General features: G+C 46.2%; 1 protein-coding gene across 1 annotated transcript in view; it reads right to left on the minus strand.

Annotated features, from left to right (window-relative positions):
• LOC119405315 (RNA exonuclease 1 homolog) overlaps positions 1-12683 on the minus strand; it is a 44688-nt gene that overhangs the window by 1614 nt on the left and 30391 nt on the right. The window contains exons 12-15 of the mRNA XM_037672145.2: positions 8378-8451; positions 6256-6372; positions 4512-4627; positions 153-412 (exon numbers count right to left, since the gene is read on the minus strand). Coding sequence (XP_037528073.1) covers positions 153-412; positions 4512-4627; positions 6256-6372; positions 8378-8451 — 567 coding nt within the window. The remainder of the gene's footprint in view (positions 1-152; positions 413-4511; positions 4628-6255; positions 6373-8377; positions 8452-12683) is intronic.

Consider the following 12683-nt stretch of genomic DNA (forward strand, 5'->3'; position numbering starts at 1 on the left):
GAAGTGCTTGAGGTCACCAAAATGAGTAAGGACTTCCGGATGGAGCATTTATGCAATTTCTCTGTGGGAGGGACTGCACTGGCTGTGGGCAGAGCTGACATTTTTTTCTGGGGTTGTAACCGAGTACATCAGCCTCAAAAGTTGTCACTCACCTCCGTTCTGGATGATCTTGCTCAGGTGTTCGGCCATGAGGGTGCGCAGGGCCCGTTTGTAAGGGAGTCCCCGGCGATGGGGGAACACGGCAGCCGTGTCGACGACGGTCCCGTGAATCAATCGAAGGGCTCGCAAGTCCGAGTCGAGGCTGTGCCCCATGAGGATGGTGTCGGCCGAAAAGCGAGCCAGCAGGGCGGCCTGGACGTCCCGCAGGTTCGTCTTCACGCCCACCATGTCCTCTTCCGACAGGCCGCTGAATCTGTGGCACACCCGAGTGACAGAGCAGCATAGTGCAATGCAGTCAGCATACCTACCAAACTGTGAACTCTCCAAGTTCATAAAAATCACTGCAGCAACAACAATGCAGGAAAAACAGAAGGTTGTGGGGTCTCGAAATGTGCCGCTCTCGGAACCAACGCACATGGCAGACGCTGTCGAGCAACAAACGAACGTGTGGACATTAATTAACTGCTTTTACAATGGCGAGCTCGCCAGCCGTATCTAAATAATTGGCAACATGACAAATAATCCGATATAATGACGATACAACACACAGAGGACATAACACGCACAAAACAACATAACACATCCAATGTACCATGAATGCGCCATCGCCGACGTCCGGCTCACCACGAGGGCCTGCGGGAACAAGCTTCAGTATCACACCCACAGACCCTCCCAGCAGCCGACCATCGCCAACCATGCCAAATCCCTGATGAGAGAAAGCGCCTTTCCTCAAGCGCCAGCGTAACCTTACTTCCCACCAAGCGGCATCCCTGCGCAACCACAGCACCATCTCTCGCTCGGCGGCGAAACTAACCACGCTAAGTACGACTAATCCGCTGGACGCACGTGCACCATGTGGTGAAAACAACTTTACTGCAGTGTTTTTTTACTGGACATTTCGAGACCCCACAACTTTTATGTCATGCATAAGCATTATTTTACAACACTTGGACCGCTTGAAATAGCATACGCGCACCAGCTAACTTGGAAAACAGAAACTTACAAGCAACATGCTGCTTATCGAAAAAGTATTACCAATTAGCGATACTTTTTCAAGAAGACTTTTTTTCATGAAGCATATGAAAACCCACATAACGAAATGGTAAACCTACAGGAATCTCTGGAGTGCTGGAAGGTTGACTAGAAGAAAAAAATGATTGCAGACTACTGTAAAGCTTTGTTCATTTGACCCTTGTTAATTCGGAAAATCGTATTGTTCAAGCTTGTCCTTTTGTTTCAGCAAGCATATGCAATACTTATTGGCATCAAATGCTCCCCAGTTCAGATATATTTGGCTACACCCCAGCTCATTCAGATGATCGTCAAAGCATGCCGACTGTAAACCACAGCAAACATGCAACACAGGTGAGGTAAAACAGAACTAGCACCAAACTGAAGCAAAGCAGCAACATCTGCATTGTCTTTTAGTCCGACATCAGAATGTTATGCTAGAAAAATGGGCTGCAGTGTACGTCACTGTCTTGGCAGTGCACGTGCTTTCAGAACTGTGTCGTCAGTATCCCATGATTGCAATCTCAGTAACCCCAGAGCGGTTGCAGTGAATGGAAGTTTTGTTTTGACACAGTGCATGTAGGCCACTCACATGCCTTCAGAACTGGGCGAATGCTATCTGTGAATCCATCAATAATAACCACTGTTTCACTCATCCGCAACAACTGTGGCAAACAGCAGTTTCATTTTGGCTCAGTGTGCGCCTTGAGAAATGTGCAGTCATCACCCATGATCGCGGCGCCCACAGAACTGCAGCAATCGGCAGTTTCAGTTTCATTCCGACTTGTTGCAAATCGCTTCTGAACTGTGCAAACGCTACGACCAAGTTGACAGCGACCATCGTTTCGTTTGCAAAGGATTCAGTGCACAGCAGTGTCAGTGCAACGAGTGCGCAATGTCACAAGCATGGCGGAAGCAGTTGAAAATGACGAGCAATTGTGCTACCGCTCGCACTTTGTCGTTATCAAAGACATCAGCAGCATCCCGATGGATGGTACATTTGTTGCCAGCCAACGCACCGGTTAAAAAATTAATTGTCGTTATGAGCACATGGTAGTAGTTATAGTGACAGAGGGTGAAAAATACATCTTGGAGGAGGGCATGGGTCCAAGAAACACAGCTACTTTGTGAGTAAAGTCACCAGATGACAAGAATGGCAGCTTTAACCCTTTGAGGGTCGAATTTTTTCGCGAAATCCAGTCCAAAAATGTGTAATTTTTTTATTGCTGAAATAAATTCTTCAGACGATTCTATTTAAGAAAAAAATTATCTAAAATTTTTTTCCTTGACCGTAAAGTGACAAAAAAATCAGTTTTGTTGTTACATACATATGGTTTATTCGTAGTAAAATCAAGCAGAATCCTAAAAAAAAAGCTTCACAGTTTTTTATGAATAAAAATTATGCATTGTATTACACATAGCTCACAGACATACAAAAATAAGCGCACCAGAGTTCTTTTCCGGTTAAAAATGTTCGTGTTGTAACACTAAAAACTTTTCAGCGTGTGATAAGTCTTTGAAGCATGGCTCACCGCGCACGCTTTTCAGATGTCGCGCCTCGATCGTCATCGGAGTCTGAACTCGTCAAAAAATCCTGGTCTAACAAACTGAAATCCAATGAATCAGATCCTGATTCGGCACTTGGGGAATAGTCCGCATTGGAAGAGAGAGAGAGATAATTTATTTGAAGGGCAAAGAGAATCGCTGCTCGACTCACCAGCAGCAGAGCAATCGGCGCGCGCTTCCATAGCGTAAGCGAACTGCGTCAGTGAGCGCACGGAAAAAGACTCTATGGTTGTGCACCCGTCCGGAAAGCAAAACGAGTGAAAAAGCTACAGTAATCCTTCGTCTTATCGCCAACAAGACGTAGTTAGTTTTTCCGAGACCCCAAAACAGGAAACGCAATCACGGCGGCGTCGTTTGTGTAATTTAGCGCCGCACGGAAACAGATGTAATCGCGCGCCGGGGTGCAATAAACGAGAGAGTAACAAGCGGTCACCCTTTAAGCGATTAGAAACCAAACAGCCATCAGCTTTGCGGGCGCAAGAAGCGAAAACCACCCGAAGGACGAAACCGAAACCAGCCGGACCGCGTGCGCGCGTTCTGATGCGAGACTACAAGCCGCCGCGCTTCTTTGGAAAGAAAAAAAAAAAGACAGAGAGACATTGGCGCATTAAAAAAATTACATGTATTCCCGAAGCGTGGCAGCACATTCCAAGCAAGAGAAATGGGAGAAGGCATGCGTTTGAAACCAAACCGCGTCGCGGGCGCTCTCGGTCGCGCAATCGATAGCCGGCGCGCGGCGCGCCATTTTGCGAAGCATAAGAAAAGCAACAACGGAGAGACATCGGCGCATGAAAAAAATTCCACGTATTCCCGAAGCGTGGCAGCACATGCCAAGCAAGAGAAATCATCGAAAAAGGCGCGCACTTTAAACCAGCTGCACCGCGAACGCGCTCGGATGGGCAAGCGATAGGCGGCGCGCCGTTTTGGGAAGCGAAAAAAAAAAATACAACGGAGAGACATCGGCGCATGAAAAAAATTCCACGTATTCCCGAAGTGTGGCAGCACAGGCCAAACGAGAAATGATCGAAAAAGGCGCGCGTTTTAAAAATAAACGCTATGCCGTACATGTACGACGAAAACCCTTTGGTACCAGGAAGCTTCTGCCGTACATGTACAGCGAAAACCCTGAAGGGGTTAATGCAGTTCCACAATAAGAACAGGAAGATTTGCCAATTCATTCAGTAGACAAGTGCATGTGTAGTAAGCACTCATTTGTTTTCTTGATGCCCTCAATAATAAGAAATTCCGTTCATTCAGACATCTTTTTCGAATCCTGTGAAAATCTACGTTACCAAGGTTTTATCGTATTGCCACGCGTGTTTTATTTTGATTTCACCCGCAAAGACTGTTAGCAACGCTCGGCGCAGACCGCACTACAATGTTTGAGAAGCTTCACAATTGTTCGAGATCATTCTGTTAAGATGACACGCAGGACACGTATTCGTATAATCTAGTTTATTTGGCTGCTTACGCGGCCACCAGCGATACGCCGGAATCTTCTACAGCACACGTATAACAGCCGACGCGCTTTACCGCTTGGCAGATTACTCAACAGTTTTCGCTGCTGTCAGTGTACAGCGTGAATTGCTTGTACCCCGACTTTTCATTTTCCGAGCACAAGTTCGCCCAAATAAACAGTTTCCTCTTCAATAGACAGAGTGCCGTCTTCTTCACCATCACGACGACGTGACAGTATGCACATCATGCACAACCAACAGGTCGAATGGGTGGCTCAGGTCACCAATAGTGAGCTCTGCTTACAACGACTCACTCACCGCGTGTTGTAGTCCAGAATCTGTCCCCGTGGCTTGACGAGCGTCTCGTACACGGGCCTCAGGTCCCAGCCAACCACCGTGACTCGTGTGAGCTCCACTCCTTCCGACGTGTAGCACTGCGCGGCACGAAAAAAAAATTTCCCAGATGCAATCTCATGCAGTGGCACTTTATGCCTCCAGGACTGTTAGGTGGTTGAATGTAATGCAGTAGAACATGGGTACAGTGGTATCTCGTTGATACGTTTTTCATGGGAACCGGAAAATCGTATTAACGCAAAAATCGTACTAACCAAAGAGGTTTAAAAAATGGAGGAAAATATGCATAATCCATCAGCAACTCATTTTTATTGCACAATGCTGAAGCAGCCGGTCAATTTGCGCTGCACTTTCTTCTTTTTGCGGCGAAAAGATCGCCTTGGCAGCAATCCTTTCGCCACAAAACCAACACTGCTGCAGCCTCAGCGGCTCTGAAAGTGCAGAGTGTGGCTTGTTTGAACGCAGTTTGAGCTAGTATACCGAAGAATAAACACGGGATTTCTGATATATCAGTCAAGGTCCACATTCTAGGTTGCATTATCCCATCTTGGCCAAAAATGTGATCGTAGTAAATGCATGAAAATTCATTACTTTCCAGGGATGTTACAGGACTTGATGCCACAATGACTGCATCACAAACACACAGTCCACGGCCATTGGCTGATTTGAGCATCATGAGCTGCGTAGTTATCGTGGCCGCCACGGGATGCCGCGACATGCCCGCGGGTTCATTCGCGATCACACTAAAATGAAGGCATGCATTCGGAAAAAAGAAAAAGTGCTGAAGGTTACGACGCGTGCTGACGAACGGACGCGTCTTCTTCGCCCCCTTGTCACCACCCCCCCCCTCCCTGCGTAGCTTTCAGCGCTCACAATCGTACAAAAGGAGAGAGAAAGCGCTTGAAGCGTGTGACAAATCCCTGTAACTTCGCTCGTACTCGGGGATTCTAAAAAGTCTCACGGCAATTGATTCATGAGGCAACAATAGTCTTCAATGAAATCATTCGATCTTTACATGGAAAAGTGTTGCAGAGCTCCTTTAAAATGTTTCACTGCTGTGTTGCTGTGGAGCTTGCTAAGCCAAATCTGAAGTTACAGAGGAAGAATAAGACCCTTGCTGCACGAGTTTTTCCTCCACATCATGAAATTGCCTTAAGATTCAACGCCTTGTATGACAACATTTGCCAATACAGGGCCACCTTAACAACAGTGGCTCTTTTCCGGTGCTCTTAGAGCCAGAACATTTCTGACGACAGATGTAGCTTCAAAACTGGAACGAGTAAGCCAGTGGTACAGAAGAACTTGAACCTCAATGCGATAAAAGGATGGTAATAAAGTACAGTTAATTCAAGCTCAAGGGCCTCTCCTGCCTCACTAGAGACATGATTGAGGGTAACATTTGAATACAGTTACTCTTGTAGACACAGGTGTCTTCAGTGCCGATTGTATTCTGTCAGCACATAATTCAGCGGCACACCCACATTTCTCCCAGCTTCATCTGCTGCCGTGGCACCGGAAATCGTCCACTGCACAACATCAGCACTGACGATCCCAACAGTGCAGAGAGTTCAGGAACTGTGCGTGAACTTTGCCTGCCGTTTTTTTTCTTCAAGATGAATGGCACCAGCAGAGGGTAATACACTAACACTACTGAAACAAACTTAAGTGCAGCAGTGCTTAAACTAACAAGTGAAGGTGAAGCCCTTACCATTTCACAGTCAAGTGCATATACTCCAGGGCAACCTCCTCCAGGCGGTGGACTCTTGGCCAGCGTTGACACGAAGCCTGTCAGCTGACTGGGCTCGGGGCCTTCGTGCACGTGACCCTGCAACAGGTCAACATAGGCAACATTGAGACAATCGTGCAATTTGGGCACTACTTCCTGCAAACTGATGGCATGTGTATCCCGCACACTCTCGTGCATGCCCACAAGCAAAAGCATGGCCTTCGAGATCTGTATTCGCAATGCAAAGATGGTACCTACGATACACGTAGTTAGCAAAAGTAAGGCTTTTGAGATGTGTGTCTGCTGCCCAGAGCTGTTGGGTTGGTTGGGCTCATCATTGGAGGTGCTTCCAATGCATGCTTCCCACTGTCTGACTGCAATGCTTTTGTGTTTCTTGGATTCGTGAATAGCCATTGTAATGTGCTACGTCACAAACGAGAGCCAAAAGACTTCTGAGAAAGTCAATGCGTGCTCTAATTTTTTTTCTGGCAGGAAAACTTTGCCCCCACCATCTTGAATTTTGGTGCCATACTGGAAAACCCCCCACCCTCCACTTTACCACTATAATTTCAAGTTGCTGAGGGGGGGTGCTCGCTTGAAATTTTACGGTAGCTTAATTAGTACATAAATAATGGGTGACATTGACATCAGCTCGCATGTGGTACCACTGCTATGTGAAATGAGTCAGCTCATACGCCGAATACTAATGTCCGTCTCCAGCACTATTGATTATTTCAGCAATACTGCAATTCCAGTAGCAGGGCTGCAGGATCAATTAGTTAGCGACTTTGCAAGATTTTGCTGACTTTTGGCCAAAGTTTGCTGCCATACCCAACGAGGTCAGTGACTCATCAATGTGAGAGCCGCCTTAGGATCATTCATGTCATTTCTTTTCATATTCCATTTCTCAAACATTTTGTTACAGGGCCACAGAAGGTTTCTTTCACAAGGAATAGAAGAATCCTCTGACGCAGACCAATACGAGAAACCTCATGCATGTCAACAGCAAATGCATGATGAACCACACAGCGCGAGTAAACAACGGGGACACAGGAAGGGAACACACACAGCGCGTATCAGCGCTGTGTGTGTTCCCTTCCTGTGTCCCCGTTGTTTACTCGCGCTGTGTGGTTCATCATGCTTAACCAACACGCCCAAGTTCACTCTATAGCAAATGCATCACACCTGGTACTTTCAAGTTACAGCCGGTACACCCGGTACTGTGCACCCGATACTTTCACGCTACAAATGGCATGCCCACTATCAGTGTGACAAGTAGGGATGGGCGAATAGCAAATTTGAGGTTCGGAGCGAATCCAAAGCGAATAGTGATTTGGTCGAATAATTTCGAATCGAATAGTTCGAATGGTATATAGCGCATATTATTATGAAAAATGAGCGTTTTTCTCATGACCCTTGCACAATATTTTTAAGAATTGGAACTAGGTATGAGCGAATGTCACTTTTTTGGTTTGAAATGAAGTGGAAGCAACCTTGAATAGTATCAAGATTTGAAAAGCAGTAGGGTGCAAGTTAGAAGTGGTACAATATGTTACAATTTAAAAATTACTATACTTAGCACATATAAGCCAATATAACACACTTTTAAACTTTAAAAAAATGTACACTTAACCTTGAAGTGTGGCTTCGCGGCAGTGCAGATTTCTCCTGTAAAGGTGGTTTCACGGTACAGCAACCCGACGCTGCAGTGAAACTACCTTTACAGGGGATTATGTGCGGTCAAACATGCATATATTCGTTCATTTCGAATACTTCGAAATTTCGAATAATATAAATTCGTATCGAAGCGAATTCGAATACTGTAGTATTCGTTCGAATGTTCGAAACACCCGAATATTCGCCCATACCTAGTGACAAGGCATTTTTGGTGGGAAAGTGGTGAGCACGAGCCTTCGAGACGGGAAACGCAACAGAGCAAGACAACGGTTATTGTTGTGAAGCAAAAAAAAGAAAAAAGACTCCTCAAAGGGTTAAAAATCGTTTTGGAGTGTCGCAGTCCTTCAGCAAAGTGCAACTTTGAGGTTGGTGAGGCTCTTTATTTGGGGGGGGGGGGGTGCACACTACTGCTCACACTACTGCTCACCTTGGCCACACAGCAGCCATCCGACTCTCCGTCACCCTCACAACAGCTGTAGCGACTCTCCAGGGCTCCCGCAACTGCGCGAAAAAGCCAGTGTCACGTGAAACTTCACCACATGAAAATGCAATAAACTGCACCACATGAAACAGTGTCGCGTGAAAATGTGTCACATAAAACTTAGCCACATGAAACTGTGCGAAAGAAGGCTAATTGTTCGAGGGGCTTGTTTTTTTTTTGTTTTTTTTTTGTTAGACACAGCGAATTAAACCAACCGACAATTAAGCCATGGAAAGCAGAGGGGATATTATGTGCTGTTGTTTTTAACCGAAGTGTAATGCTCTTGACCTAAATTGAAAGGAATGAAAGTGGACAAAAAATCACCTGTTCCGTCGTTGGGATCTGAATCCACACCTTTCGTATTATGCGTCCCATTCTCAGGCAACTGAGCTAAGACAGAGGGCGCTCCCTCGTCCACTTTGTAGGGTATTTATACGCATTTAATCCCTGGAAGTGTTAGCCATCGCCACTTGGAGCCAAGGTAGCAAGTGTGGAACACTTTCATTCCTTTCAATTTAGGTCAAAATCATTACACTTTAGCCAAAAAAACAGCAAATAATGCCCCCCCATGCTTTCCCTGACTTGTCTGTTTGTTTCATTAGTCACATGAAACTGTGCCACATAAAACTGTGCCACAAGTAACACGATGAGAACGGCACCTGGCAAAAGCAATGTTCCACATTCGCTGCCATGCTGGCTAACATTTCCAGTGCAAAAATACCCGGAGCACCACAGCAGCACAACTGGTAGTGCAAGCGTAATGCAAAGGTTGTCGGTTGACACCCACCAACGACAAGGTCTTTTTCCATTCGCTTTCACTTTCCTTCACCACATAATTACCATGGTTCAATTAAAAACCACGAACAACGGCCACTACGCTTTCCTTCGCTTCTGTTGGCTTCATTGGGTAGCGCCTAACAGAGGAACACGCACCTCGATACAGTCCCTTTCTTTTGTCTATGCACAGCATCAGGTCCTTTATCGACTGTTTACACTGATGTAAGCCTTAGGCAGCTCAGCTCGAACTACTGTAGAAGGGTACGCATTTGGGCTGGTTGGTTCATGATTACGGGTGAGAAACAGCGCTAAAAAGACGGGACAAGAAAGGACACGAGACGACGGCGCTGTCGTCTCGTGTCCTTTCTTGTCCCGTCTTTTTAGCGCTGTTTCTCACCCGTAATCGAACTACTGGTTGCAGTTTGTTCTGGACATTTTGCTCTGAGGCTAAGCAGACATTAGCAGGAAGGAAAAAAACGTAACAATCACTTCGCTAAATAACCTAACTATCTTAACTGCTCACTTTAGTCAATGTGCAAAATGTGAAATTAAAGCTGAAAAGTCGTCAAGTTATGTCTACCAAGTAGAAATCGCATGACTAGCACCACTTTCCAAGACACAATCCTTACCATTTTAAAACAGCTTCGGCGTTAAAGTCAAAATCCTTCAAGCTGTTCCAAGGCATGCTTTCAACAAACTAGTAACTGGATCATGAATGTATTTCACTTTAAGCACATTTGAAGGCACCGTACCTCGAAAGCGGTGCTAGTCTTGAAATTTCTGGTAAGTGGATGCGACTTCATTACTACTCAGCTAATTATGTGTGCCTGAAAGTGGGCCATTAACACTTCTTAGTTAATTAGGAAAATTAGCATTAACTTATTTTATTTCTGCAAGTATGCACAGCCAAATAGCCTATAAGAGAAAACAACGGGAACTAGATATGACTTTTTTTAAGAGTCATGCAATAAAAAAAAATGCTCGGTATACTAACAGACACTTCTACAATCCTTCGAATGTATTCTTTATTTTTTGGAGCTTCCAGAGGTTCACCCTACTGTCATGGTCATGGCACTTATACTCACGCAAACATGACACTGTGGAAGCATGATTTTGAACACTGACTAAAGACGTTACGGGCCATTTCCATCAAAAGGCGCCAACGGGTGATGTGTATGTGGGTGGGTTGTTTTGAACTGGTCCCTTTCTGTTGGCGACCTGCTTAGGGCTAGTTCACACAGCCGTCAAACGCTTCGTCACGTCAACGTCACGGCGCCAATTTCCGTCAGGGGAAAGGGTTTCTGAGACATTTTCTCCGGAAAAAACGGTTGACGGTGTCGTAGAGCAGTGCTCTACGTTTCCGTCGCCGGCACGGGGACGGAGCCCCGCCTCTAGAAAACGGACCAATCAGAAGTTTACGTTTGGAGTTCCGAGTTCTGAGAAGAGCCACGCGTATAGCATACGGCCCCCGGGTCCGTGGCCTTGAAACACTGAATGCGCGCCTGACTGAATGGGCCATAAAACGGGGGGACAAGTGGTTGCTTTTGTGTGTGTGTGTGTGTGTGTGTGTGTGTGTGTGTGTGTGTGTGTGTGTGTGTGTGTGTGTGTGTGTGTGTGTGTGTGTGTGCGCGCGCGTGCGTGCGTGCGTGTGTGTGCGTGCGTGCGTGTGTGTGTGTGTGTGTGTGCGCGCGCGCGTGTGTGTGTGTGTGTGTGTGTGTGGTACGAGGAGGAGCGCCCAGCGGAGTCGGGAGAGCGCCAGCGAAGCATTTGAGCTGCGTGGACAATTCCTATTTTGGTGCATCAGTCGGTCAACACTGCACAAAAACGTGCTGCTGTCGATGCTGCAACCGCCGACGTCTGTTCGTACACTGCTACGTCGCGTCTGCTGTACGTTTTTTTGACGTGACGGTGACGTGACGGAGCGTTTGACGCCTGTGTGAACGAGCCCTTAGTGTAAGCATGTAGCATGTATGCTACACTATGTTCACTACGCAGCACACTATGCAACACTATGTATGCTATGCACATATGCAGCGAGTTGAGCAAGGTCAGACCCATGAGGTGCAACATCACCAGAATAAAAATTCAGGGCCCTTCCGCTACAGCAAAGTTGAAAGCCATGAAGCTGTGACAATGGTGGTTCTGGTATAATGATTACTGATATAGTGAATTTATATATTATCCCTATGACTACACTGAGCGAATAAAGAGACACACACTCAAAGATCCCAGTGCTTCTCTTGCGCATGACGTGTATTATCTCATCAATGGCAGTTTCAAAATGAAATCCTGTGGTACGTAAGAAACCCCGTTGTTTCGAAAGTTACAAAAGTGGTGTGACGGTCGTTTCTTATGCAAGTGGTCTTGTCTTTGAGGCGAAACTGTTCGCGTCATTCTGCCATGTCAAAAAACCATACAGCTTTATTTTTACTCTTATGCCCTGTCCATTTTGTCGACGTGAAAATGCTGGATTATTCCAGTTCATTATTTTGCCGAAAATTGTTCTTCTACGCGTCTTTTGTCAACGGGCGCGATCCACCAATGCTTAACCATACACAGCTTCGATGGGAGAACTTAAAGGGACACTAAAGAAAAAACCGATTTTTCTCATATTAGTAAATTACTCTTTTGCAATACCAAAATCACCAAGCTTGCCGTGAGAAGGCGTGTGGTAAGCGAGAAAACATGAAAGAAAGAAAATGCGGGCGGCGCCGCCACCTCCAAATTCCTGCACCAATCGCCATGACGTCATAGATTTTGATGGCGTCTACCAAGGCCTACGTAGTTCCTAAACGGTAAAAATGAAGTACATTGTCCTCTGAGGTGATGAGTGACTTAATGTACCAAGTTTCAGGAAATTTCATTGAGCCATCACCAAAGTACGAATGATATACATTTCGAAATCTGTGACGTCACGCACAGAGCGTTAGGCGCGAAATTTAAAAATGATACTTTGTCCTTGATTTCCTCCTACAGTCGAATCCCGCTATAACGAATACCGCTACAACGAAATTTCCGCCACAACGAATAATTTTCGATTCCCCGTCAGCCACCCATAGAAAACAATGCGAAAAATGTCTCGTCACAACGAATACTTTTTCTGGATATTTCCGCTTGAACGAAGTTTTCGCAAGTGCCACCACATAAGGAAAAGGAGCTTGCCTAGGACTGCCGCGAAATTCCTCTAGAAACTCGACCATTTTTCGTTGCCAGAGCCGTGCGGCCGCATCGCAAGACCCGTGTCTTCATCGGAGACATGCTTTCTGCCACCTCACGCACATCCCGGTAAATTTTTCGCCATTGAGATGCTCGGCGACAGATCGTCCATCCGCCATGATGCTGACGGCGGGTTTGATGCGTGTGCGGGCCGCGGAAGAATCGCTGATGACTCCCGCCATTGTTTTGACGTAGCACTCAATACAAAACTGCTGCTCGTCGTCACAAGCCCTGCGATCGTGAATGACATTCATGGCGT

Source organism: Rhipicephalus sanguineus, chromosome 9 (assembly GCF_013339695.2).
Source record: "Rhipicephalus sanguineus isolate Rsan-2018 chromosome 9, BIME_Rsan_1.4, whole genome shotgun sequence".
Classification (NCBI taxonomy): Eukaryota; Metazoa; Arthropoda; class Arachnida; order Ixodida; family Ixodidae; genus Rhipicephalus; species Rhipicephalus sanguineus.